Source organism: Mauremys reevesii, linkage group 1 (genome assembly GCF_016161935.1).
Source record: "Mauremys reevesii isolate NIE-2019 linkage group 1, ASM1616193v1, whole genome shotgun sequence".
NCBI lineage: Eukaryota > Metazoa > Chordata > Testudines > Geoemydidae > Mauremys > Mauremys reevesii.
The window spans coordinates 2,266,143-2,290,390 of record NC_052623.1 but is presented as its reverse complement, the minus strand read 5'-3'; the positions used below and the strand labels follow the sequence as shown (position 1 = coordinate 2,290,390).

Genomic DNA, 24,248 nt, shown 5'->3' with positions numbered 1-24,248 from the left:
GAGCTCATCCTGACTCTGCTTACACCCATAACTGATAAGAGTTTTACTGACATAGTGCCAGTGCAAAGCCAGAGCTGTGTGATAGTAAAGACGCCCACTGCCTCAAGTCCTGCACTGTTTAAGAAGATTGCAGTTTTCTACTGGTCTCTGGCACCAAACCCAGCTGCTTGCACAGATATATCTCAAAACTCTGCCTGAATCTCTTCCCGGAGTCTGCTGCATTGCCTGAGAGTTTCAACTCCTTGGGGGCTTCCAGTTCTTCCATCTCCAAGGTGGCTCCTTCGTTCCTTCCCCACAGCCCTGTTACCTCTGCCCTCTCCTCTGGTCTCCCCTCCGGTACCGGGGGTTGTCCTGGGAATTCATGAGAAGGAGGCTCAGTCTGCACTGGAAGGAGGGAGGCGTGAGTAGAACTAAAGCAGGTTACAAAAGCTAACGGAGAGTCACGCGCTCCCAGCTGTGTGTCTGCTGCAGCCGCCACTCAATGGCCGGTTCTCGCTCACCCCAGTCTAGTTCCCCAAACACGTGATCTGCTCTTAACGGCCCAGGACACACTGCCAACAGCCAGGGCCGGGCTGTGCATTTCCGCTGTCTCACGCCCACCCAGCAGCCTATGGAACCACCCGTTCTGAGTGCTGCTCCTCCCCCATCTCCCGCCTGCCCCCTCTCTGGTGTGTTACACACAGTAGCTGGGTCTTGTCTGAATTTGATTTCTAAGCTCCCTGGGGCAGGGGCTGTTTCTGCTTCTGGGTTTGCGAAGGGCCCAGCACGAGGGGCCCTGAACTGGAGCGGGGCCTCTGCAGGCTTCCACAATTCAGACAATAATAATAAATGATAGACACAGTGATCCAGCCAAATCAGGGCCTAGCCCCTCCCCCCCTTTGCCTTTAGCTGCAGACGAAGGTCAAACCAGGCTGGTCAGCCACAGAGTGTCAGTCACCTGAGTACAGGCGGACACGGGGCCCCGGTTCAGCCTGGACAGGACAATTCAATCAGTCTCATTCCAGTGCTTAAAAACGCAGGTGCTCCACACTGGAGAAATACCCCCGATGAGCCAGAGGAGCAGGCACAAAGTTCAGCTGTGGGAATCCAAGCGCCCTCCAGCCGGGGCAGTGCTGGAAAGTCTGACTCAGCCTGGAACATTCAATTTCAATTCCCCCTGGGAGAGACTGGGAGGAAAGGAACCGAGAGGGAGAGAACAAATCCAGTGCAAACACTGAACCAGTCTCTATCCCGCCCATAGGGCCCCACCTTGTTCCACAGTAGCTTTGGGTGGAGGGGGAGGCCTTTGTCCCCAGGACAGGCCCCGGCTGCCCTCTGTCCACGGGAACATTCTGTTGGTGTTGGTTTCACTGCGTCTGTTCCCCCGAAGCGACCCCAGTGACTGTGATGCGTTGGCAGGTTTCTGAGGGGCAGCGGAAGTGGAGTCCCAGAGTTCACACCTCACAGGAGCGGGGGGCTCATAAACTCCAGCTGTTTCTGAAAACCTCAGATTCACCTTCAGAGGATGATGAAGGCTCAGGCTCCCTCTGCCAGATTTTCCTCTGCATCCCACCCAGTGAACAGGCCCTATCAGAGCTGGAGTCCATTTCCCTCTTGGTGTGACGGAGAGACCGTGGTTATGGCAGGGAAGTCAGGACTCCTGGGTTGTGTCTGTCATCCTGCCACTCAGTCTTTGTTTTACCTTGGCCACTTCACCTCTCTCCATGCCTCAGTTTACCTATCTGCATAGTGGGGATATATTCATAGTGCTAAGTGTTTTGAAGATCCTTCAGTGAAAGGTGCTGCCCAGTATGGTCATAGTTACAAATGAGAATTACTGATCTCTGACCTCTTAGCAACAGCCCCATGTGCCTGCAGAGAGTGTTTTTGTCTCCCATCCATCGTCAATCTCCAGATGTGTCTGTCTACAATCTAGCCAGCTATACTGGGTATTTGCAGAGTATCAGACCCTCGGGAGATCTAGGCATTATCCCTGGTTTTCTTACTAATCAACTATAATTTTAAAAAATACACAAATGCACAGAGCAGCCAACTCCTCTCTGACTCCACGGAGAGCCCAAGAGTTCTCATCTCCCTTTGGGAAGGTGCCTTAATTACTGTTTACTCCTAAAGATGGATACAGAGCAAGGAAGCACATACATGGAAAGAGAAACATTGGCTAGAATGTCTCCGGTCTCCAGCCTGTTTACATCCAGATGCCCCTTCTCCCCTAGAGCCTAAGCAAACCCCATTGGGATTGCACAGAGGTATATTATAAACAGCACAAACCCCTGTATCAGCTCTCAGTGTGCGATGCTGCTACACATGCTGGGCTGAGAGAGGTGTGGGACACGGCTACCTGAGAGGGATTCCCAGGCAAGACGCTTCCATCTCAGGATTCACAGGTACTCATCTCTTGCTGAGGAGCTAACCTGCTCAACAAACCCAGTGTAATGTGGACATGATGGGACAGAGAATAGGTCTGGGGTCCTTTCCATTCTGTGCAGCTGTTAAACACCCTAGGGCCCTTGCCAGAGGAGATGAGTTTGCTCCAGTATCATGGGCCAAAACATCCCTCTTAGATGTGCCTCCCCGGCTGATAGCCTCCAGCCCCAAGGTGGCTGCATTTCAGCGGCACAGGGGATCTTTCAGGATGGAAGGTGTCAGTAGATGTACAGTACAAGGCCTGTACATTGCTCAGGCCCCACTGAGGCAAAACCCCTTTGGAGTAGGAGCCAGCTGTGTGTTAATGCACAGACACTGTTACCCCCTCCTCTTGCATCTCAGGGCTCTGGCTGTTAACAGGTGGGGCTGTACCTGACTTTTAATTTCTGGAAAGCTTGGAGGTGCGAAGGCTCCTCACTGGAACATTTATAAGATATTTTCAACATGGGCAAGACATCTTCTCTCCTAGCTTCATTCGAGAAGTCGGCTGAACTGTTATGTCTGAAACTTTCAGAAAACAACTCAGCTGGAAGCAGACACCCAGTGTCCAAACGCTTAAAGACTGGCAAACTTATAAGTAACTGAAAATTATGTCTCCTAATTGAAGGTATCAGACAGACTTAACTAACTGTGGTGCCACCAGCACCACCTACAATGGCCAATCCATTGTTGAATCCCATTCAGCTAAGCTCTTTGCTCCAGTAACGTCTGTGGCAAGTAGTTCCACAGGCCAACTATGGACTGTGTAAACAATTTTCTTTCATCAGTGTTATATGTTCAGACTTTCAATGTAATTGGATGTTCCCTTGTTCGTGTGTTGTGAGACAGAGTAAATATAAACGTCTGTTCTACTCTCTTTATTCACAAAAGTGCATCTGAAGAAGTGAGGTTTTTCACCCAAAGCTTATGCCCAAATAAATCTGTTAGTCTTTAAGATGCCACCAGACTCCTTGTTGTTTTTGTGGATACAGACTAGCACGGCTACCCCCTGATACTTTCTTTATTCATAGGGTATGTCTACACTATGCAGGGAGGGATAGCTCAGTAGTTTGAGCATTGGTCTGCTAAACCCAAAGCTGTGAGTTCAATCCTTGAGGAGGCTACTTAGGGATCTGGGGCAAAAAATTGGTCTTGCCTAGTAAAGGCAGGTTTGCTGGACTCAATGACCTTGCAAGGTCCCTTCCAGTTCTAGGAGATTGGTATATCTCCTTTTATTACCACTGCAGGATTATTCCGATTTTACAGAAACCGGTTTTTGGAAACAGATTGTATAAAGTCGAGTGCATGCGGCCACACTAAGCACATTAATTCGGCGGTGTGCGTCCATGTACCGAGGCTAGCGTCAATTTCCAGAGCGTTGCACTGTGGGTAGCTATCCCATAGCTGTACCGTCTGCTGCTTTGCAAGTTGACAATGACGGTTAACAGTCCTTTTGTACCGTCTGCTGCTGTCATGGGTGCTTCTGGCCGGCCTCGGTGAGGTCAGTCGGGGGCTCCTGGACAAAAATGGGAATGACTCCCCAGGTCATTCTCTTCTTTAAGTTTTGTCTAAAGGGAGAGTCAGTCCTGCCTAGAATATCAGGCAAGCCTACTAAAGACCCAAAGAGGCAAACAGCCGCTCCGGGTCATAGCCCCAGACATCCCGCAGAAATGATGAGCTGCATGCCATTCTAGGGAGTGCCCCTGCAACAACCCTACCCATTGTTTCCCCCCTGGGCTACCGTGGCAGTTATCCCCGCATTTGTGTGATGAAGTAATAAAGAATGCATGAATTTGAAACAACACTGACTTTATTGCCTCTGCAAGCAGAGATCAAAGGGGGAAGAGGAGAGCAGCTTCCAGCTGTTATGATATTCCAGGCAGGACTGAATCTCCATTAGACAAAGCTTAAAGAAGAGAATGACCGGGAGTCATTCCCCTTTTTGCCCAGGTGCCCCCGGCCGACCTCACCGAGGCCAGCCAGGAGCACTCACGGGATGACAGTGATGGATACCAGTCATATTGTACCATCTGGGGAAGGGAAGGAGATGCTACTGTGTAGCGCTGCAGCACCGTGTCTGCCAGCAGCATCCAGTAGACATACGGTGACATTGAAAAAAGGCGAGAAAGGATTTTTTTCCCTTTGCTTTCATGTGGGGGGGGGCGGGGCGGGGACGACATATACCCTGAACCACCCGCGACAATGTTTTTGACCCTTCAGGCTTTGGGAGCTCAGCCAAGAATTCAAATGGTTTTCAGTGCATCCAAGTTCAGATTGCTGTCCAGAGCGGTCACAATGGTGCACTGTTTGATAGGTCCCAGAGGCCAATACCATCGAATTATGGCCATGCTAACCCTAATGCGAAATGGCAATACTGATTTCAGCGCTACTCCCCTCATCGGGGAGGAGTACAGATATTGATATTATGAGCCCTTTATAGCAAAATAAAGGGCTTCGGTGTGTGGAATGGTGCAGCCTTAATTCAGTTTAACGCTGCTAAATTCGAAATAACTTGTAGTGTAGACCAGGCCATAGATTCATAAGGTTTATGGTCAGAAGAGACCATTAGATCGTCCAGTCTGACCTTCTGTATAACACAGGCCACTACATTTCACCTTGTTACCCCTGTATTGAGCCCAATGGCTTGTGTTTGACTAGGGCCTGGTCTACACTAAGATTTTACATCATAGAATCATAAGTCCACAGGGGGAGAAGGCACCACAAGGGTCAGCTTGTATAACCCCTGCCAAGCTGCAGGATTTGTTGTGTCTAAACCATCCTGGATCCTATTCTTACAGTTAGGGAGTTTTTACTGAGATTGCATTAAAACTGCTGTGCTGTAATTTGAACCCATCGCCTCTTGTACTACCCTCTTTGAACTTTTCCCCATCTTTCTCATTACTGCCTTGAAAGGATCTGAAGACCACTGGCATGTTCCCTCAGTCTCCTCTTTTCCAAATTCAACATACCTGGTTCCTTCAGCTTGCTCATATGGCTTGAATTCCATCCCTTGGATAACCTTTCTCGCTTGCCTTTAGATCATTTCCAGTTTCTCTGAATCCTTCCTACACCTTAGTGACCCAAACTGGACACAGTACTTCAGCTGAGGCCTAACCAGCACTGAGTAGAGCGGTAGTATCACCTACCATGACTTGCATTCTGTGTCTCTGTTAATGCAACCCAAAATTGCATTTGCTTTGTTTGCAACAGCAAAATAATCCACACCCCTGAAGGATGTTGCTATATCAACCTGTCCCCAGTGTAGACAGCATGAGGTCAATGGAAGAATTCTTCCATCGACCTAGATAGCACGTCTCGGGGAGGTGGATCACCTACACTGCCGGGAGAACCCCTGCCATTGGTGTAAGTCGTGTCTACACGGAAGCAGTACGGCAGCATGACTGCGGAGGGTTCGCTGGTCCCACGGCTCGGGAGGACCTGCCACAGGCATGATTGCGGAAGGTCTGCCGGAGCCGCCTGCCGCCCTCCCAGCGCATCCTCCGCAGGCATGTCTGCAAGAGGTCCCCCGGAGCCACGGGACCGGCAGCGCGCCCCCTGCGGCATGCCGCCTTGCTTGGGGAGGCCAAATTCCTAGAGCCGCCTCTGCCCAGAACATATCTTCGTTGCTCTGTCTTGGGCTCTTTCTTATCTGGTGGAGACACTCGGCTGGGGTGGACGGGGTGCCTCCTTTCAAGGAAATATCTGATGAAACACAAGTAACAATAAACAGAATCATTATTGCTAAGTACACATACAGCATTGAAACACTTCACTAAAATTCACCACTGGTAACACAACAATCACTTTCTGGCTGACCTTTGACAAGCACACATGCCAGCGAACACCACAAGCATTGTGAGTGTACCCAGGAGTAGGGGACATTGTGTGCGGGAGAAAAGCAATGTTTAAGGGGTCGTGGGGCACTTCTCAGGGGGCAATATTCTAAAGTTTTCCACCTTTTTCCACAGGTGGGGGTCATTGTAGCAGATACATCTCTCCTGAAGGTAAGCAAGGAAGCAAGGGTGCATCTACTACACACTTGTGGTTTCCTCCCTGGTCCCTGTGTTGCTCGCCTGTGTGCCGCTTTGGTCCTTGTCCAAGTAATTGCAGAATGGCACAGGAAAGTGTTCCTCAATGGGGGAAGGAACAAAGCAGCTCTGCCAAGGAGCCTCCAGCACAGGATTGTGGAGCATCTGCAGGAAAGTTTCCTAGAGATCTCTCTGGAGGATTCCTGTGACATCTCGGTGTGCATCAACACCCTCTTCCACCGTACTGTCTAGCTGCACAGGAAAATACCCAGCACACAGAAACCTAGCCAGCAAAAATCAGTAGTTGGCCCTGCTAGTGGAGGCAGGGGGCTGGACTTGATGACCTTTCAAGGTCCTTTCCAGTTCTAGCAGCTAGGTATATCTCCAATTATTTTTATTTATTTTTTCTCAGCCCTCAACCCACCTCCAAACTTCACAAAGCAAAATCACTTCCCAGAGGTCTCATGTCCTGCTTCTCGCTCACCTGATTGTGACTGCCGAGACTGGCTGGACACCTCTGGAATGGAGGACAGCTGCTGCCTGGAAAGAGTCCAGTGGAGGGCAACAAAAATGATTAGGGGGCTGGAGCACATGACTTATGAGGAGAGGCTGAGGGAAGTGGGATTGTTTAGTCTGCAGAAGAGACGAGTGAGGGGGGATTTGATAGCAGCCTTCAACTACCTAAGAATGGAGCTTGGCTGTTTTCAGTGGTGGCAGATGACAGAACAAGGAATAATGGTCTCAAGTTGCAGTGGGGGAGGTTTAGGTTGGATATTAGGAAAAACTATTTCACTAGGAGGGTGGTGAAGCACTTGAGTGGGTTACCAAGGGAGGTGATGGAATCGCCATTCTTAGAGGTTTTTAAGGCCCGGCTTGACAAAGCCCTGGCTGGGATGATTTAGTTGGGAATTGGTCCTGCTTTGAGCAGGGGGTTGGACCAGATGACCTCCTGAGGTCCCTTCCAACCCTGATATTCTATGATTCTACGATTCTATGATATGAGCTCTCGATGCCGAGCAAACAGGAAGAGGAATTTCAAAATTCCCATGGCTTTAAAAGGGTGTGTGTGGAAGGTGTTTGCCTGGATGCAAGGTAGCAGAGTTGAAACTTCTGACCAGAGTGGTCAGGATGGGCATTGTGGGATGCCTTCCGGAGGCCTATTACTGTGATAAAATCAAGTACAAATGTCTATATTGGCACTTGGGTGACAAAACTTTTGATTAAAAAGCCTTACAACTCTTGTCAAGATGGTTTTATAATCTCACTGAAACTGAGGAGTTCCATCATTGAAAGTGGCTTTGCAGAGTATACACCTCCACTGTTTAACACCAAAAGCTGCCTTTTGGCTAAAAATCTTTGCAGTGTAGACAAGGCGTAAGAAACAATGATGGATAACCAGTATCCACACTCATGTTTCCTGCTGGTTCCCATTAAGGTTTTCCACACCATAAAGTGTAGGAATTGTTGATGAATGGAGAACCATAAAATATGGAATTGATATTAGTAGGGTGGGTTCTTCATAATTCATTTATCTGAGTAATAAACATATCATTTTTCAGTGTGTGTAGAGCAAACACTGCCTCACCCATGAAAACAGCCTCCAGTAGTGCATGCTGTGGCTCATATTAACATTGTCTCTCCATCCAGGCATTTGAAAAGCGACCATCACCCTAGAGCCTGGGCACATACAGGAAGTCAGGGGAACGTACGGTACATGCAGGAGAAACCGTTCTGCCTCAGAATTGGACACCTTTTCCCCTACTCCATGTCAGATTCCAACACAACCGACTTCACCAACCCCTCCACCTTCATCCTGCTGGGTATTCCCAGCCTGGAGGCTGCCCATGTCTGGATCTCCATCCCCTTCTGCACCATGTACGCCATAGCCGTCTTGGGGAACTTCACCATCCTGTTCATTGTGAAGATGGAGCTGAGCCTCCATGAGCCCATGTACTATTTCCTCTGCATGCTGGCCATCACTGACCTGGTCATGTCCACGTCCATCCTGCCCAAAATACTGAGCATCTTCTGGTTCAATTCCAGGGAGATCGATTTCAGTGCCTGCCTCACCCAGATGTACTTCATTCACTGCTTCTCAATGATGGAGTCTGGGATCTTCGTGGCCATGGCTTTTGATCGTTATGTGGCCATCTGTGATCCCCTGAGACATTCCACCATCCTGACAAATCCTGTGGTTGTCAAGATTGGCCTGGCCGTGGTGCTGCGCGGTGGCATGTTCGTACTGCCCTATCCCATCCTGGCGAGGCAGTGGCCATATTGCAGAACCAACATCATCCCCCACACGTACTGCGAGCACATAGCCGTAGTGAAACTGGCCTGCGCAGACATCCGTGTCAGTAGTTACTACAGCCTCTCTATGGCATTCTTGTTGACTGGTCTGGATGTGTTTTTTATCACCGTGTCCTATACCCAGATCCTCAGGGCCATCTTCAGCCTCCCCACAAAGGACGCCCGGCTCAAGACTTTTGGGACCTGCAGCTCCCACCTCTGTGCCATCTTAATCTTTTACATCCCAGGTCTCTTCTCCTTCATCACGCACCGGTTTGGCCACAATGTGCCTCTGTATTTCCACATTCTCCTTGCCAACGTGTACCTCCTGGTTCCCCCCATGCTGAACCCCATCATCTATGGGGTGAGGACCAAACAGATCCAGAACAGGCTGCTCCAGCTTTTTACTGATAAAGGAACTAAAGGTTTCTCCTGGTGCTCTGGCTCTCAGACCGAGCTCCGTGCAGAGCTGGCTGGTGACATAGTGCTGGGCCCCCTTCCCTGAATCACTGACTGAACAGTCACAGAGAAATTCAACCCTTTCCTGGCCTTACTGTGCTGTGTAAGCCTGATAAACTGGGGAATCGGACTGTGCTCAACTCACTAACTCATAGAGTTGCCACCTTTCTAATTGCTGATAACTGGACACCTGACACCCCCTTGCCCTGCCTCTTCCCTCAAGGCCTTTCCCAATTCTGTGCCATTTCCCACCAACACCCACCCCCCATTGATCACTCATCCCATCCCACCATCACTCGCTGGATCATCTCCACCTTCCACCCCCACCAGCTGGGCTCCCTCTGCTCCAAGGCTGGGACCGGAGCTGCTGCAGCCGACAAGCAACCTGCAGTGAGTGCAGTGAGGACACAGCACTGGGGCAGACAGGCAAATCAGGAGCGTACAGGGAAGCCGTAGAAAAGCAGCTGAGTGTTGGAAGCAGGATTGTGCTGCAGGCGGGTGAGATTGTGCCTCATACAGCTCGTGGGCCCTGGAGCTCAGCTACAGAGTCCTGAGGGCAGAGACCCTTGTGTGGTTTATTTCCTTAGCTTTCAGCTCCTCTTTGTTCCCCCTGGCGGGAGGCCTGTAGCTGGTAGAGCTCTGCAGTGGGGATGGGCTGGGAGCCCTTTGACCTGAGCCAGGCCTCGGGGCAGGGCGAAGAGTCAGCTTTGGCGCTAGGAGGACAACAGCTGAGAGAGGCAGAAGAAACAGCCCCTGCATTAGCTGGAAAGGCAGGATGCTGGGCAGAGGCCGGGGTCGCTGTGGTAGCTGATAGGGAGGGAAATCAGTGGCACAGCTACCATTAGCCGGCTATTTCCACACGTACACGGCACCTTATCGGGAGCTACAGGGCCCCCGTTGCCCAGGGGATGAATCGGGACAGTGAAGCTGAGTCTGACTTATGCTCTGCGTGGCTTTTGATCAGTACATAGAGGAGCATCCATGGAAAAAATGAGCTGGTGCTTAGCCCCTGTCAGCAGCCAAGCTTCACTCCCTCCCTTCAGCACCTCTCTTTCACCGGTGGCCCCGGGGATCAACTCCTCCCACTCTCTCCCTGTGCCTCCCACTCACCACAGATGAGCTGTTCTGCAGCATGCAGGAGGTGCTGGGGGGTGTGGAGATGGGGCATGCTCGATGGGTGTGGGGGGGGGCAGAAAGATGCAGGGAAGAGATGGGGCAGGGTTGGGGCCTGAGAGAAATGTTACCTGGTGTTGTCAGAACCCCCAACAGGGGCAACTTAATTATTTCACTCCAGGAGGTGTAAGGAATAAATCAACAGGAACTCAGCGATTCTGTCTGATCAAGGAGCAGTGCAAGTCAGCGGGCTCTTGTCTCACACTGCAGTTTATTGGATTTAAGTGGATGGGAACCTGGGAGGCAGTGACCATGAGATGGTCGAGTTCAGGATCCTGACACAAGGAAGAAAGGAGAGCAGTAGAACAGAGACCCTGGACTTCAGAAAAGCAGACTTCAACTCCCTCAGGGAACTGATGGGCAAGGTCCCCTGGGAGAATAACATGACCGGGAAAGGAGTCAAGGAAAGCTGGCTGTATTTTAAAGAAACCTTATGGAGGTTGCAGGAACAAACCATCCCAATGTGTAGGAAGAAAAGTAAATATGGCAGGTGACCAGCTTGGCTTAACAGTGAAATCCTTGCTCGTCTTAAACACAAAAAAACAGCTTACAAGAAGTGGAAGATTGGACAAATAACCAGGAAGGAGTATAAATGTATTGCTCAGGCATGCAGGAGTGAAATTAGGAAGGCCAAATCACACTTGGAGTTGCAGCTAGCCGGAGATGTTAGGAGTAACAAGAAGGGTTTCTTTAGGTATGTTAGCAACAGGAAGAAAGTCAAGGAAAGTGTGGGCCCCTTGCTGAATGAGGGAGGGAACATAGTGACAGAGGATGTGGAGAAAGCTAGTGTACTCAATGCTTTTTTTGCATCTGTCTTCACAGACAAGGTCAGCTCCCAGACAGCTGCACTCTGCAGCACGGTATAGGGAGGAGGTGACCAGCTCTCTGTGGAGAAAGAAGGAGTTCGGGACTATTTAGGAAAGCTGGACGAGCACAAGTCCATAGGGCCGGATGCGCTGCATCCGAGGGTGCTAAAGGAGTTGGCCGATGAGATTGCAGAGCCATTGGCCATTATCTTTGAAAAATCATGGCGATTGGGGGAGGTCCTGGATGACAGGAAAAAAGCTAATGTAGGGCCATCTTTAAAAAAGGGAAGAAGGAAGATCCAGGGAACTACAGGCCAGTCAGTCTCACCTCAGTCCCTGGAAAAATCATGGAAAAGGTCCTCAAGGAATCAATCCTGAACCACTTAAAGGAGCGGAAAGTGATCAGGAACAGTCAGCATGGATTCACCAAGGGCAAGTCATGCCTGACTAACTTAATTGCCTTCTATGATGAGTTAACCGACTCTGTGGATGAGGGGAAAGCAGTGGATGTGCTATTTCTGGACTTTAGCAAAGCTTTTGATACAGTCTCCCACAGTATTCTTGCCAGCAAGTTAAAGAAGTCTGGGCTGGATGAATGGACGGTAAGGTGGATAGAAAACTGGTTAGATGGTCGGGCTCAACGGGTAGTGATCAATGGTTCCATGTCTAGTTGGCAGCCGGTATCAAGTGGAGTGCCCCAAGGGTCGGTGCTGGGGCCGGTTTTATTCAATATCTTCATTAACGATCTGGAGGATGGTGTGGACTGCACCCTTAGCAAGTTTGCAGATGACACTAAACTGGGAGAAGTGGTTGACATGCTGGAGGGTAGGGATAGGATACAGAGGGACCTAGACAAATTAGAAGATTGGGCCAAAAGAAATATGATGAGGTTCAACAAGGACAAGTGCAGAGTCCTGCACTTAGGACGGAAGAATCCCATGCACTGTTACAGACTAGGGACCGAATGGCTGGGCAGCAGTTCTGCAGAAAAGGACCTAGGGGTTACAGTGGATGAAAAGCTGAATATGAGTCAGCAGTGTGCCCTTGTTGCCAAGAAGGCTAATGGCATTTTGGGTTGTATAAGTAGGGGCATTTCCAGCCAATCGAGGGATGTGATCATTCCCCTCTACTCAACACTGGTGAGGCCTCATTTGGAGTACTGTGTCCAGTTTTGGGCCCCACACTACAAGAAGGATGTGGATAAATTGGAGAGAGTCCATCGGGGGGCAACAGAAATGATTAGGGGCCTGGAGCACATGACTTATGAGGAGAGGCTGAGGGATCTGGGATTGTTTAGCCTGCAGAAGAGAAGAATGAGGGGGGATTTGATAGCTGCTTTCAACTACCTGAAAGGGGGTTCCAAAGAGGATGGATCTAGACTGTTCTCAGTGGTAGAAGATGACAGAACAAGGAGTAATGGTCTCAAGTTGCAGAGGGGGGGCAGGTTAGGTTAGACATTAGGAAAAACATTTTCACTAGTAGGGTGGTGAAGAACTGGAATGGGTTACCTAGGAAGGTGGTGGAATCTCCTTCCTTAGAGGTCTTTAAGGTCAGGCTTGACAAAGCCCTGGCTGGGATGATTTAGTTGGGTTTGGTCCTGCTTTGAGCACGGGGTTGGACTAGATGACCTCCTGAGGTCCCTTCCAACCCTGAGATTCTGTGATTCTATGATTCTAAGCACACACAAGCATAAGCAATAGGCATAGAACATCCCGGATATTGCCCTAACATCGGGGACGGGATTGAGTAACTACCAGCAGGTTCGCGCTGGCCAGTTGCTCACTCACCGAGGAGAAAGGGTGTCAGGAAAAAGGTCTCTCAAGATGGCTTCAGAGGGCTACTCCCAAGTACACTCTATTAGCCAATCTTTTATAACTAACTTATACAAAACACACAGGTCATAATGACCCCACTGGACCATCACTTTTCTAACTTTCAGTAAACTTTTAATATCAGAGGGGTCTAGACTCAAGGTTTCCCATTCACCAAGGTGTTCAGTGTCAGCTGTTTACTGGTCTGTCCCCTCCTCCCATTCAGGTTAGCAGAAACTTCCAGCTACGTACGACCTTGTTTCTAAAAGCCTGTCTCCAGATTTACCCTTAGCTATGTGGTGTTCTGTTCCATTAATTCAGGGTGGCTGAATGCACATAATATGCTTGCAATTAGGTTGATCACATGCTGGGGTATACACACCCCTCAAGTCCAGAGCAAGGGAAGGGGTGGAGTGGGGGGGATGAAGAAGTGTTATCTCCCTCTCCGTCTCCCTTTCTTTCCCAGCTGCACTGGTCCTTTCCTCCCTGCCCTGCAAACCGCTAATCCAAAAAGTTCATAATTGCAATTAGAGCAAAGAAGTGTGTCTTCAAAGTAAAACTTATTTGTAAAATATGCTAATAAGATAAATAATAATCAGGGGCAAAATAATTCTATTCAATATAGAGTTATCAATATTCATTGTATGGGCGTTCATCTACTTCAGAAGGGTTTGGGGGGTGTTGTAATAAATGTAAAAATTGACATACTAGTGTAAACAAAAAAAGTAAATTGTAACTAATCCAGTGCTTACTAAACAGTTGGGTCCAGGGGAACAAGTACCGCAATAAAGAAGCCCATCTACTCAAATGCGCCTCTGGGTCTGCCTGTTCTTCTTCCAGCAATCTGTACACACTGCAGCCAGATTGCCACTTCACTGACAGACCTGATGCGGGAGAAGCAACCAAATGCAGTTAAGTGGACTGGGGAGTGTCAGGGAGCCTTTAAGCAGCTTAAGGCTGCCCTTCGGCCTGACCCTGTACTAAGAGCCTGGAGTCACTCCTGCAGAAAAGGGGTTAAAAGCAGCCCTGCAGAGGGCAGCAGCAGGGAAAGGGATTCAGAACAGCTCGGGGAAGCTGACTGGGTAGCTGTGGCCAGCTCCATCAGGGCCCTGCTGGCCCTTATCAGAGCCACTCTCTCTCTCTAGCCTTGGAGAGGGAAGGACCTGGCTGCTTGGGAGCTGAGCAGGGTACCTAGGGAGGATCAGTGCTGGGGAAGGGCAGAGGGAGCTGGGGAGCTCCAGCCTAGCTGAGCCCCAGCTGCAGGCAGAGATAACGGCCCACAAAGGGGTACTAAGGCTTCAGAGGAGCAGCCCAGGACTAGGCAGAGGCAGCCGGTCCTAACCCCCTTGCCAATGGTGAGTGGTTTACAGACTGTGTCTGCCCCAGGGAGCGGGGGCTAGATGATGAGTGGCAGTAGCCACTGAGGCAAGGTGGGGATAGAGGGTTGGGGGTTCCCCTGGGTGGGGAGACCCAGATTGTGGGTTGCTGCGGGGGGTATAATCAGATGTAAAGGGCACTGGAGTCTGGGAGGGACACGGGGGCCAGCGGCAGGTGAGACACCAGCTGGAAGAGCTAATTCTCAAGACGACCAGCAGGAGGCGCTGCGCCCCAGGCTTTGACCAACCTTTCCTCATAACCAGGGATGCAGCAGAGCACGGTGCGGGAGCTGTTTTAGTGCAGAAAGGGCTAGATCAACAATTTCACCCTGTCATGTTTCTCAGCAAGAAGCTCCCTGAGAGGGAAAGCCACTGGTCTGCCTCCGAGGAGGAATGTTATGCCATTGTGTATGTGTGGCGTTGAACTCTATATGATTTTATGAAAATATGCTAATATAACTGGAATATGCTTCATGCAAAAGGTCTCTTGTAAGGTATCATTACAAAGCTTATAATCTACTGAGTGTGATCATCCTAGGTGTATAAATGTACCACTCTTGTATCTGAAACTAGAAATATGAAATATAATTCTGAGGGCCTATTGTAATTATGCAAAGTGTGGGCCATTAATGGTGGTTTGGAATCTTGATGGCTCCCATTAACCAGGACAATTATCTGCAGATGGGTGAGTTTTACCTGTAAGTCTTCCTGTGTCCCTGTGTGCTGGCAAGTGGGCAATGAAGTCTTGCAGTAACATGTGATCATGTCACCTGAACTGGAATCCATCTTTAACCTGGTGCTTTTCCAGTGAGGAGGGGTGGGAACCCAGAGGGACCAAGGATTCCCGCCTTATGCAAAAGATATATAAAGGGGTGGAACAGAAGAAAGGGAGGGAGTGGTGCCATCATGAGGAATCCCCTAGCTACCACCTGAGCTGGAACAAGAGCTGTACCAGGGGAAAGAATTGTGCCAAGACTAGGAAGGTGTCTGAGGAAAAAAAACTTACTGAAGCATCTCTGAGGGTGAGATGATCTGTATTCAGTTTGATTAGATATAGATTTGCGCATTTTATTTTATTTTGCTTGATGACTGACTTTGTTCTGTTTTTCACTGCCTGGAACAACATAAATCCTACTTTCTGTATTTAGTAAAATCACTTTTTACTTATTAATTAACTCAGAGTATGTATTAATACCCAGAGGGACAAACAGCCGTGCATCTCTCTCTCTCAGTCTTATAGAGGGTGAACAATTTATAAGTTTAACCTGTATAAGCTTTATACAGGGTAAAATGGATTTATTTGGGTTTAGATCCCATTGGGAGTTGGGCATCTGAGTGCTAAAGACAAGAACACTTCTGTGAGCTGCTTCCAGTTAAACCTACAGTGGTTAGGGGATGTGATTCAGACCTGGGTCTGGGTTTGCAGCAGGCTAGTGGGTCTGCCTCAAACCAGGCAGGATATTGAAGTCCTGAGCTGGTAGGGAAGGCAGGGGCAGAAGTATCTTGGCACATCAGGTGGCAGCTCCCAAGGAGGGTTCTGTGATCCAACCCGTCACAGTGCGCTCTGGAGAAGCTACACCCATATATTTGGGGACGGCGTTTCCACCAGCAGACTGACCATGCTGCGCTGAAGTGGCTTCACAAATCAAAGAGACTAACAAGAAACTTCATCAGTGGAGTTTAGCTCTCCAAGACTTTGATTTTGAAGTACAACACATTTCCCGTGCACTCACCCGAGCCCTAACTGTTTAGTTCTTCATGTTATCCGCAGTAATTTTACTATGGGCATGAATCTTAAACGTTTTTTCCTAGACTTCCCGGAAGAAACCACAGCCAGAGTGGACCAAACCTAAACCAGGCTGCCCAGCATCGTCTGTGATTTGGAAGAAGGTGGGGGGGGTGTGAATCGGGGGAGGGGGTAGCACCATTTCTCTGGGCGTTTCAGCCATTCAGTTTTCTCAGAAGTGTTAATTCGTTAGACCTAACCCTAATTGCCTTCCATGCACACAGACAGGCAGTCCGAGAGAGACCCCAGGAAGAGAGGGAAGCTATCACGGTCCCAGGAATGCTTAGGGTAGCAGGAAGTGAGTTGGCAGGATGTCAGGAGACCAATGGAAAGGGGGTGTGGGCTTTTGAACTGGGAACAGCAGCCCTTCCAGGTTCCTCTTGGGTGGTAAAGCTGTGCTGGGAGGGCCATCTTGCCTGTAACATCACTGCTTCTGTCTCCTCCGCCTGCGCCTGTCGCCAGCCAGAGAGCCCGACCCTGGATGCCTCTATCCAGATCCTGGTGTGGTTATGCAGAGACTGTGGCCTGTGTTTCCCATTCACAGAAAACCAGGCTGGGGGAACCATCCAATGTGAAAGGTGCCCGCTGATGGTATCTCTCAGGAAGCAGGTGGAATAACTTGCCCAGGGAGGTTGCCGAATCTCCATCACTGGGGATTTTTAAGAGCAGGTTAGACAAACACCTGTCAGGGATGTTCTAGATCATGCTGGTCCTGCCATGAGTGCAGGGGACTGGACTTGATAACCTCTCGAGGTCCCTTCCAGTTCTATGATTCCATGATTCTATTATTTCCTGTGAAGGGCCCAACATAAGGGGCCCTGAATTGCAGTGGGGATTCTGGACACTTCCATAACACAAATAATGATCATAAATAATCAGCACAACAATCCAGCCAAATCAGGGCCTAGCCCCCCTTTGCCTTTAGCTACAGAGGAAGGTCAAACCATGTTTGCCACCTACAGAGTGTCAGTAACCTGAGTACAGGTGGACACGGGGACCCTCCTGAGCTCAGACAGGAGAATTCGTTCAGTCTCATTCTAGTGGTCAAAAACCCAGGTGCTCCGCACTGGAGATTCTGGCTTCTTCTCAGGCTCAGCTTGGCCACCCCTGACCTATGGGAATCCAAGACCCTCTAGCCGGGGCAGTGCTGGAAAGTCTGACTCAGCCTGGAACATTCGATTTCAATTCCCCTTGGGAGAGACTGGGAGGAAATGAACCAATAGGGAAAGAACAAATCCAAAGCAAACACTGATCCAGTCTCTATCCTGCCTATGGGGCCCCTTTGTTCCTTGGCAGCTGTTTGGGGAGGGAAAGGCCTCTGTCCCCAGGACAGGCCTGCGGCTGCACTCCAATCACGTAACGTCGTGCTGGTGTTGCTTTTACTAAGTCTCTTCTCCTGAAGCAACCACAGTAACTGTGATGCAATGGCAGGTTTCTGAGTAGGTGCAGAAGTGGAGGCCTGAAGTTCACACCACACAGAAGCAGAGAACTCACAAACTCCAGCTTGTTCTGAAAATGTCAAATTTACCCTGAGAGGATGGTGAAGGCTCAGGCTCCCTCTTCCAGCCTTTCCTCCGCATCCCAACTAACAAACAGGCCCTGCCAGAGCGGGAGTCCATTTCCTTCTTGGTGTGAGGGAGAGACCGTGGTTACAGCAGGGAAGTCAGGACTCCTGGGTCCTGTGTGTCATCCTGCCACTCAATCTCTGTGTGACCTTGGCTAATATCTATCCAGCTATTCTGGGCATTGACAGGGTATCTGACCCTATGCTGATCTAGGCATTATCCCTAGTTTCTTTACTAATCAGCTAGAATTTTTAAATATACACAAATACAGAGAGAGCAGCTAATTCCTCTCTGATTCAGAGGAGAACCCAAGAGTTCTCATCTCCTTTGGGAAGGTCCCTTAATTACTGTTTACTCCTAAAGCTGCATAAATAGCACAGAAGCACAGACAGGCTGGTCTCCAACCTGTTTACAGCCAGATGAAGCTTCTCCCCTAGAGGCTGAGCGAACCCCCCTGGGATTGCACAGAGCTATATTATAAATGGAGCACACCCCTGTGTTGGCTCTCGGTGTGGGATGTTGCTGCAGATGCTGATGTGAGAGAGGTGTGGGGCACGGCTACCTGAGGAGTCACAGGTACCCATGTCTTGCTGTCCGACACACCCGGTACAACATGGGCATGATGGGATAGAGAATAGGTCTGTTGTTCTTTCCACTCGGCACAGCGGTTAAACATTGCAGAGCCCTTCCCACCAGGGATGAGTTTGTTCCAGTATCATGGGTCAAAACCTCACACTTTGCTGTGCAGCCCCGCCCACTCTGGCTGATGGCCTCCAGCCCCGACATCACTGCATTTCAGTGGCACAGGGGATCCTTCCGATGAAATATGTTAGTAGATGTACAAATCCAAATTCTGAGGCTGTGGCCTGTATTTTACTCAGCCTGCACAGAAGCAAAATTCTCCTTGGAGAAAAGTAAAGTAAAGTCCTTCTGTGTTAATGTACTGAGACTGTAACCTTCTCCTCTTGCATTTCAGCCCTCTGGCTGTTAGTGGGGAGAGGGGTTGCTGTTACCTGACTTTTATCTGCTGGGAAGTATGGAAGTGCGAGGGCTCCTCCTTTTTCAGCATGGACAAGACATCTTCAATACTAAATTCATTTGAGAAGTCGACTGAACTGTTTCGCCTGAAACTTTCAAAAAACAATTCAGCTGGAAGCCGACACCCAGTGTGGGAAATTTCAGTCCAAAGGGTTAAAGTTTGACAAACATAAATAACTGAAAATGAGGTTTTCTAATGGAAGGTGTCAGACAGCCGTAACTGACGGTGGTGCCACCAGTAGCACTTACAATGGCCGATCCATTTGTTGTCAGATGCTACCAGTGTGGTGCTCTGCTCTGTTCAGTGTTGATATCACTCGGCTGCGTGCGTGTGTTCCCTCTGTGTGCTGCCCCAGCTCTGCGCAGATAGCTGACACAGCAGATCCGAAGAGAACCCCCAATAACCACAGAGTCTAGTAAGGTACGAAGGCACTTCAGCCAGGTTTATTGCCATATTGGACACAATAATAGTTCCCTGTAGATTTCTTAGTCTAATTCAGGGCATACTACGAGTATGCGCCCACGGTCAATGGACTCGGCCCACTGCCCCCTTGGCCGGACAAAGACACTGCCCCAGAGATACATTCTTTTACACAGGTACAAACAAGTTACACATGACTCCTGATGTATGAGGTGCAACCCCTCTACGTAGCAAGGTGCCACCTCTCACATTGTACATGTTAGTTCGAACAAAACAACTCTATCCATCATATTACCCTTTTGGCCCTGTCATTGGGATGGGTCAGCCTGTTCCTTGTTATCTGTGTGGAATGTGCAAGTATGTGAATGTTCTGATCTCTGGTGTCCAGTACCTTTTAGGTACGTATCTTCTTGCAGCATCAGCCCTTTCCTTGCCAGCTTCTGTAAGCAGGGCCTGCCTCTGGCTCACAGCTTAACTTTGCTTTATGTTCGCAAAGTATTGTCCATTACTTTAGTTCAGGCCTTAGGCCTCATACCGGGCCTCTGATACCAAGGTTTATATGTCAGGGCCTCCTCTTACTACACCATTTAGGAATCCAGTTCTGTTAAGCTCTTTGCTCCAATAATGTTGGTGTCAAAAAGTTCCACATGCCAAATATGATTAATGTAACAAATTTCCTTTTATCGTTGTAATACGTTCAGACTTTCGATGGGACTGAATGTTTCCCTCTCCCTGTGTTATGAGGTGGGTCTCAGATTTTAGATCATCCATTCTGACATCCTGTATAACACAGGCCATTACATTTCACCTAGTTACCCCAGTATTGAGCCCAATGACTTGTGTTACACTGAGACCCAGTGTAGACTAGGATTTTACATCATTGAATCATAGAGGCACAGGCTGAGAAGGGGCCATCTAGTTTAACCTGCTGCTGAGATGGAGGATTTCTTGCATCTAAGCCATCCAGGACAGAGGACTATCCAGTTTTTTCTGAAAACCTCCAGCGAAGGAGCTTCCACAACCTCGCGACTCACATGTTCAATTGTCCTCGTGTTTGGACAGTTGGAAGCTTTTCCCGAAATTTCATCTAAATCTGCTATGCTGGAGTTTGAACTCTTGCCCCGCCCTCCATGGTGAGACAGAACAACTTTTCTCCTCCTTTTCTTTGTCAGCCTTTCAAGTATCTGGAGACCGCTGTCATGTCCCCCTCAATCTCCTCTTTTCTAAACTAAACATACCCAGTTCCTACAGCCTTTTCTTGTACGGTTTGTATTCCTTCCCTTGGATCAGCTTTGCCTGTTGACTCTGGGTCCTCTCCAGTGTCTCTACATGCTTTCTTCACATTGGACACCAAAACTGGACACAATGCTCCAGTTGAGGCCTAACCAGTGCTGAGCATCATAGAATCATAGAATTATAAAGATTAGCCTCACAAGGTTATCTAGTCCAACGCCCTGTTAAAAGTAGGACCTACCCTGAGAGAGGCATATATCATCTCCCATGTCTTGCATGCTATACCTCTCATAATGCAACCCACACTGTATTTTCTGTTTTTCCAATAGCAAAAAAATCCACACCCCTGAGAGATGAAGCTATATGAACTTAACCTCAGTACAGACAGCACGAGGTAAGGGGAGGAATTGTTCTCTCGACCTAGCTACCACCTTTCCTGGAGGTGGATTTCCCTCACTGATGGGAGAACCCCTACAGTCGGTGTAGGTAGTGTCTACACAGAAGTGCTACAGCAGCGCCACTGTAGCATTTTAAGTGCAGACAAGTCTTCAAGCAGATCTTCCAGAAAAATCACCCAGTCTGGATCTGCAGCCATGGGGACTTGGAGAATCCACCATTTCCCTTCACAGTTTGTTCCAATAGTTAATCACCCTCAGAGCTGAAAATTTGGCCCTGGGCTTTCCTCTGTCTTTCTCTGCTATATTGCAGAGCCCATTATTACCTATGGTTTTCTCCCCATGAAATTCTCCATTTGATTGTCCTTTTGATACGATAAATAGATGAAGCTCTTTAAGTCTCTCACTGGCTGGCATTTTCTGCAGCCTCCAATCCTTTTTGTGCCTCTTCTGCACGTTCTCCAAATTTTCAAATTTTGAAATGTAGAACCTGGAACTACCTCCCCCACTGCAACTTGAGACCATAACTCCTTGTTCTTGTTCTGTCAGCTCTGGGGAACTGGCTCCTCTGATGCACTAAGTATCTATAGAGATTACGGTGTGAACTGTTCTCTGTTTCTCCATTGGAATGTAATCTCTTCCAGTCTTTAATCTTGTTCTCCTCTATCTTCTGATCCCCTTCTTTGTTTCTTTTAACCCAAACAGTTCCAGACATTTCACTCTGTCTGCCTCTGGCAGCCTCCCCCATTCTCAGAGCCTGTCTGGAAAACCCCCTTTCTATCTGCTACATACTTTATAGAGACTGGGTGACCAAACTGAGCGCATGTCCAGAGCAGGTTATTCTCTTTGCCATTGCTTACGCATCTGAACATTGTCTTTGTTTTGGCCATTTCTGCAACTGAGCAGATGTTTATCAATGAAACCGAGAGATTTTCCCTGTGGTGTGTTCTAATTGGGATGTTTTCTCTGCTATATGTTTTGAAAAAGGTTTCGTGTTTTTTGTACTCTCACATTTTGAGGAACTGGGTATATGGGGAACGGCCCACACAGTGGCTATCTAGCCTGGCTTGTGTTTCCTGCTGGTGCCTATTCAGGTTTCCCACACCATGATGTGTAGGAATGGGCATTATCTGGGTCAGTTCTTCATAATTCATTTATCTGAATAAGGAAAATGTAATTTTTCAGTGTGTGAAGAGCGACCGATCTGCTTCACCCATGAGAACAGCCTCCAGTAGTGCATGTAGTGTCTCATATTAACACTGTCTCTCCATCCAGGAATTACCCTAGTGCCTGGGCACACACAGAAAGTCAGGGGAATCTACAATACATGCAGGAGACACCGTTCTGCCTCAGAGTAGGACACCTTCTCCCCTACTCCATGTCAGGGTCCAAAACAACCAACTTCACCAACTCCTCCACCTTCATCCTGCTGGGCATTCCTGGCCTGGAGGTGGCCCATGTCTGGATCTCCATCCCCTTCTGCACCATGTATGTCATAGCCATCTTGTGGAACTTCACCATCCTGTTCATTGTCAAGATGGAGCCAACCCTTCATGAGCCCATGTACTATTTCCTCTGCATGCTGGCCATCACCAATCTTTTACTGTCTACGTCCACCATTCCCAAAATGCTGAACATTTTCTGGTTCAATTCCAGGGAGATCGATTTCAGTGCCTGCCTCACCCAGATGTACTTCATTCACCGCTTCTCAGTGATGGTGTCTGGGATCCTCGTGGCTATGGCTTTTGATCTCTATGTGGCCATCTGCGACCCCCTGAGACATTCCACCATCCTGACAAACTCTGTGGTGGCCAAGATCGGCCTGGCCATGGTGCTGCGTGGCATCATGGTCATACTGCCCTATCCCTTCCTGGCAAGGCAGTGGCTATCTTGCAGAACCAACATCATCCCCCACACGTACTGTGAGGGCATAACTGTGTTGAAGGTTGCATGCGCTGACATCTGCGTCAGTAGTTACTACACCCTCTCTGTGGCATTCTTGATAACTGGTGTGGATGTCTTTTTTATCTCCATGTCCTATATCCAGATCCTCAGGGCCATCTTCAGCCTTCCCACAAAGGATGCCCGGCTCAAGACTTTTAGGACCTGTGTCTCCCACCTTCTTAACCTTTTGCATCCCATCTTTGTTCTCCATCCTCACGCACTGGTTTGACCAGAATGTCCCCATGCACTTCCATGTTCTCATTGCTAACGTGTACTTCCTGGTACCCCCGTGCTGAACCCCATCATCTATGGGGTGACAACCAAACAGATCAGAAACAGGCTGCTCCGGTTCTTCACTTGTAAAGGGACCTAAAGTTCTCTCCTGCTGCTCTGGCTCTCATACTGAGCTCCGTGCAGAGCTGGCTGGTGCATGGTGCAGCACCCTCTTCCCTGAATCACTGACTGGACAGTCAAAGAGACATTAAATCTTTTCCTGATCTTACTGTGCAGTGTCAGCGTTAGAACCTGGGGAATTGGTCTATGTAGAACTCATTGGGTTGCCACCTTTCTTATTGCTGGTAATGGACCCTGAAATCCCCATGCCGAACCCCACCTCTTCTGCCAAGGCTCTGTCCCTGTGCCTCCTCTTTCCATCATATTTTGCTCCTCTACTCCCTACCCTCGTCACACACTGGATCATTTTCACCTCCCTTACCCACCCCCAGCTGCAAGGGAATTGTTTCAGATTTCACTCGGGGTGACCACCGTAACGGTGATTCCTGGGGCTACTTAGAGTCTTAAAAACTCTATTTTTTGGCAGATAACTTAGCAAAATTTGTGGCAGGAGCACTGTATCTAATTCTAATATAAAAGAAAGAAAATTAAATAAATACTAGACCCACTCCACTCTAATACTAACATGTCCTCACATCTTGTGGCCAGTCACATGAGGGACACTGGTTAGGTTTAAAATTCATATATATATATATATATATATACTATTGTTTATTAGCCAGCCTGCCCATCCCTCAATGCACCAGCCCCTTTTCATGAGCAGATTTCTCTTTACAGAAAGGTAGATTTTAAGTGGCTATAAGTAATAAGTGTACAGATCAATGTAGATTCCTCAAGAAATAAAACAGGGGCTGGACTCAGGGACCTTTCAGGGTCACTTCCAGTTCTAGGAGATAGGTATAGCTCCATATATTATTATCTATTATCTTTATACCTGTTCTGTTCATTCCCTCTGGGGCACCTGGCACTGGCCACTGATGAAGACAGGACACTGGGCTAGATGGACCAATGTCCATTCTTAGGTTCTTATGTTTTTATATGGACTGCAGATGTATCTTCCCCCTGCTGTACCCCACTAGACCCCACTCCCCTCCCAGAGCTGAGATGGAACCCAGCACTGCCCCTCTCTCTCTGCAGAGTTAGGAGCAAAGTAAGAATACACATTAATTTTATTTTTAAATTTAAGCCTAACCAGTGTCCCGGAAGTGAATTGCTATAAGATATAAG

The 24,248-nt window shown here is 48.7% G+C and overlaps 1 protein-coding gene across 1 annotated transcript; it reads left to right on the top strand.

Moving 5' to 3' along the window:
- The first annotated feature begins 8,196 nt into the window (after positions 1 to 8,196).
- On the top strand, positions 8,197 to 23,556 carry LOC120373820 (olfactory receptor 52M1-like). Its single transcript, XM_039492752.1, has 3 exons — positions 8,197 to 9,145; positions 22,496 to 22,749; positions 23,548 to 23,556. Exons 1-3 carry the CDS (start codon positions 8,197 to 8,199, stop codon positions 23,554 to 23,556), a joined length of 1,212 nt encoding a protein of 403 aa, XP_039348686.1.
- Positions 23,557 to 24,248: the final 692 nt, after the last annotated feature.

Coding starts and splice junctions, on each gene's coding strand:
- LOC120373820 (XM_039492752.1), top strand. CDS start 8,197: ATGTCAGATTCCAACACAACCGACTTCACCAACCCCTCCACCTTCATC. Junction 9,146..22,495: donor TACTGATAAAGGAACTAAAG/GTTTCTCCTGGT, acceptor ACCGCTTCTCAG/TGATGGTGTCTGGGATCCTC.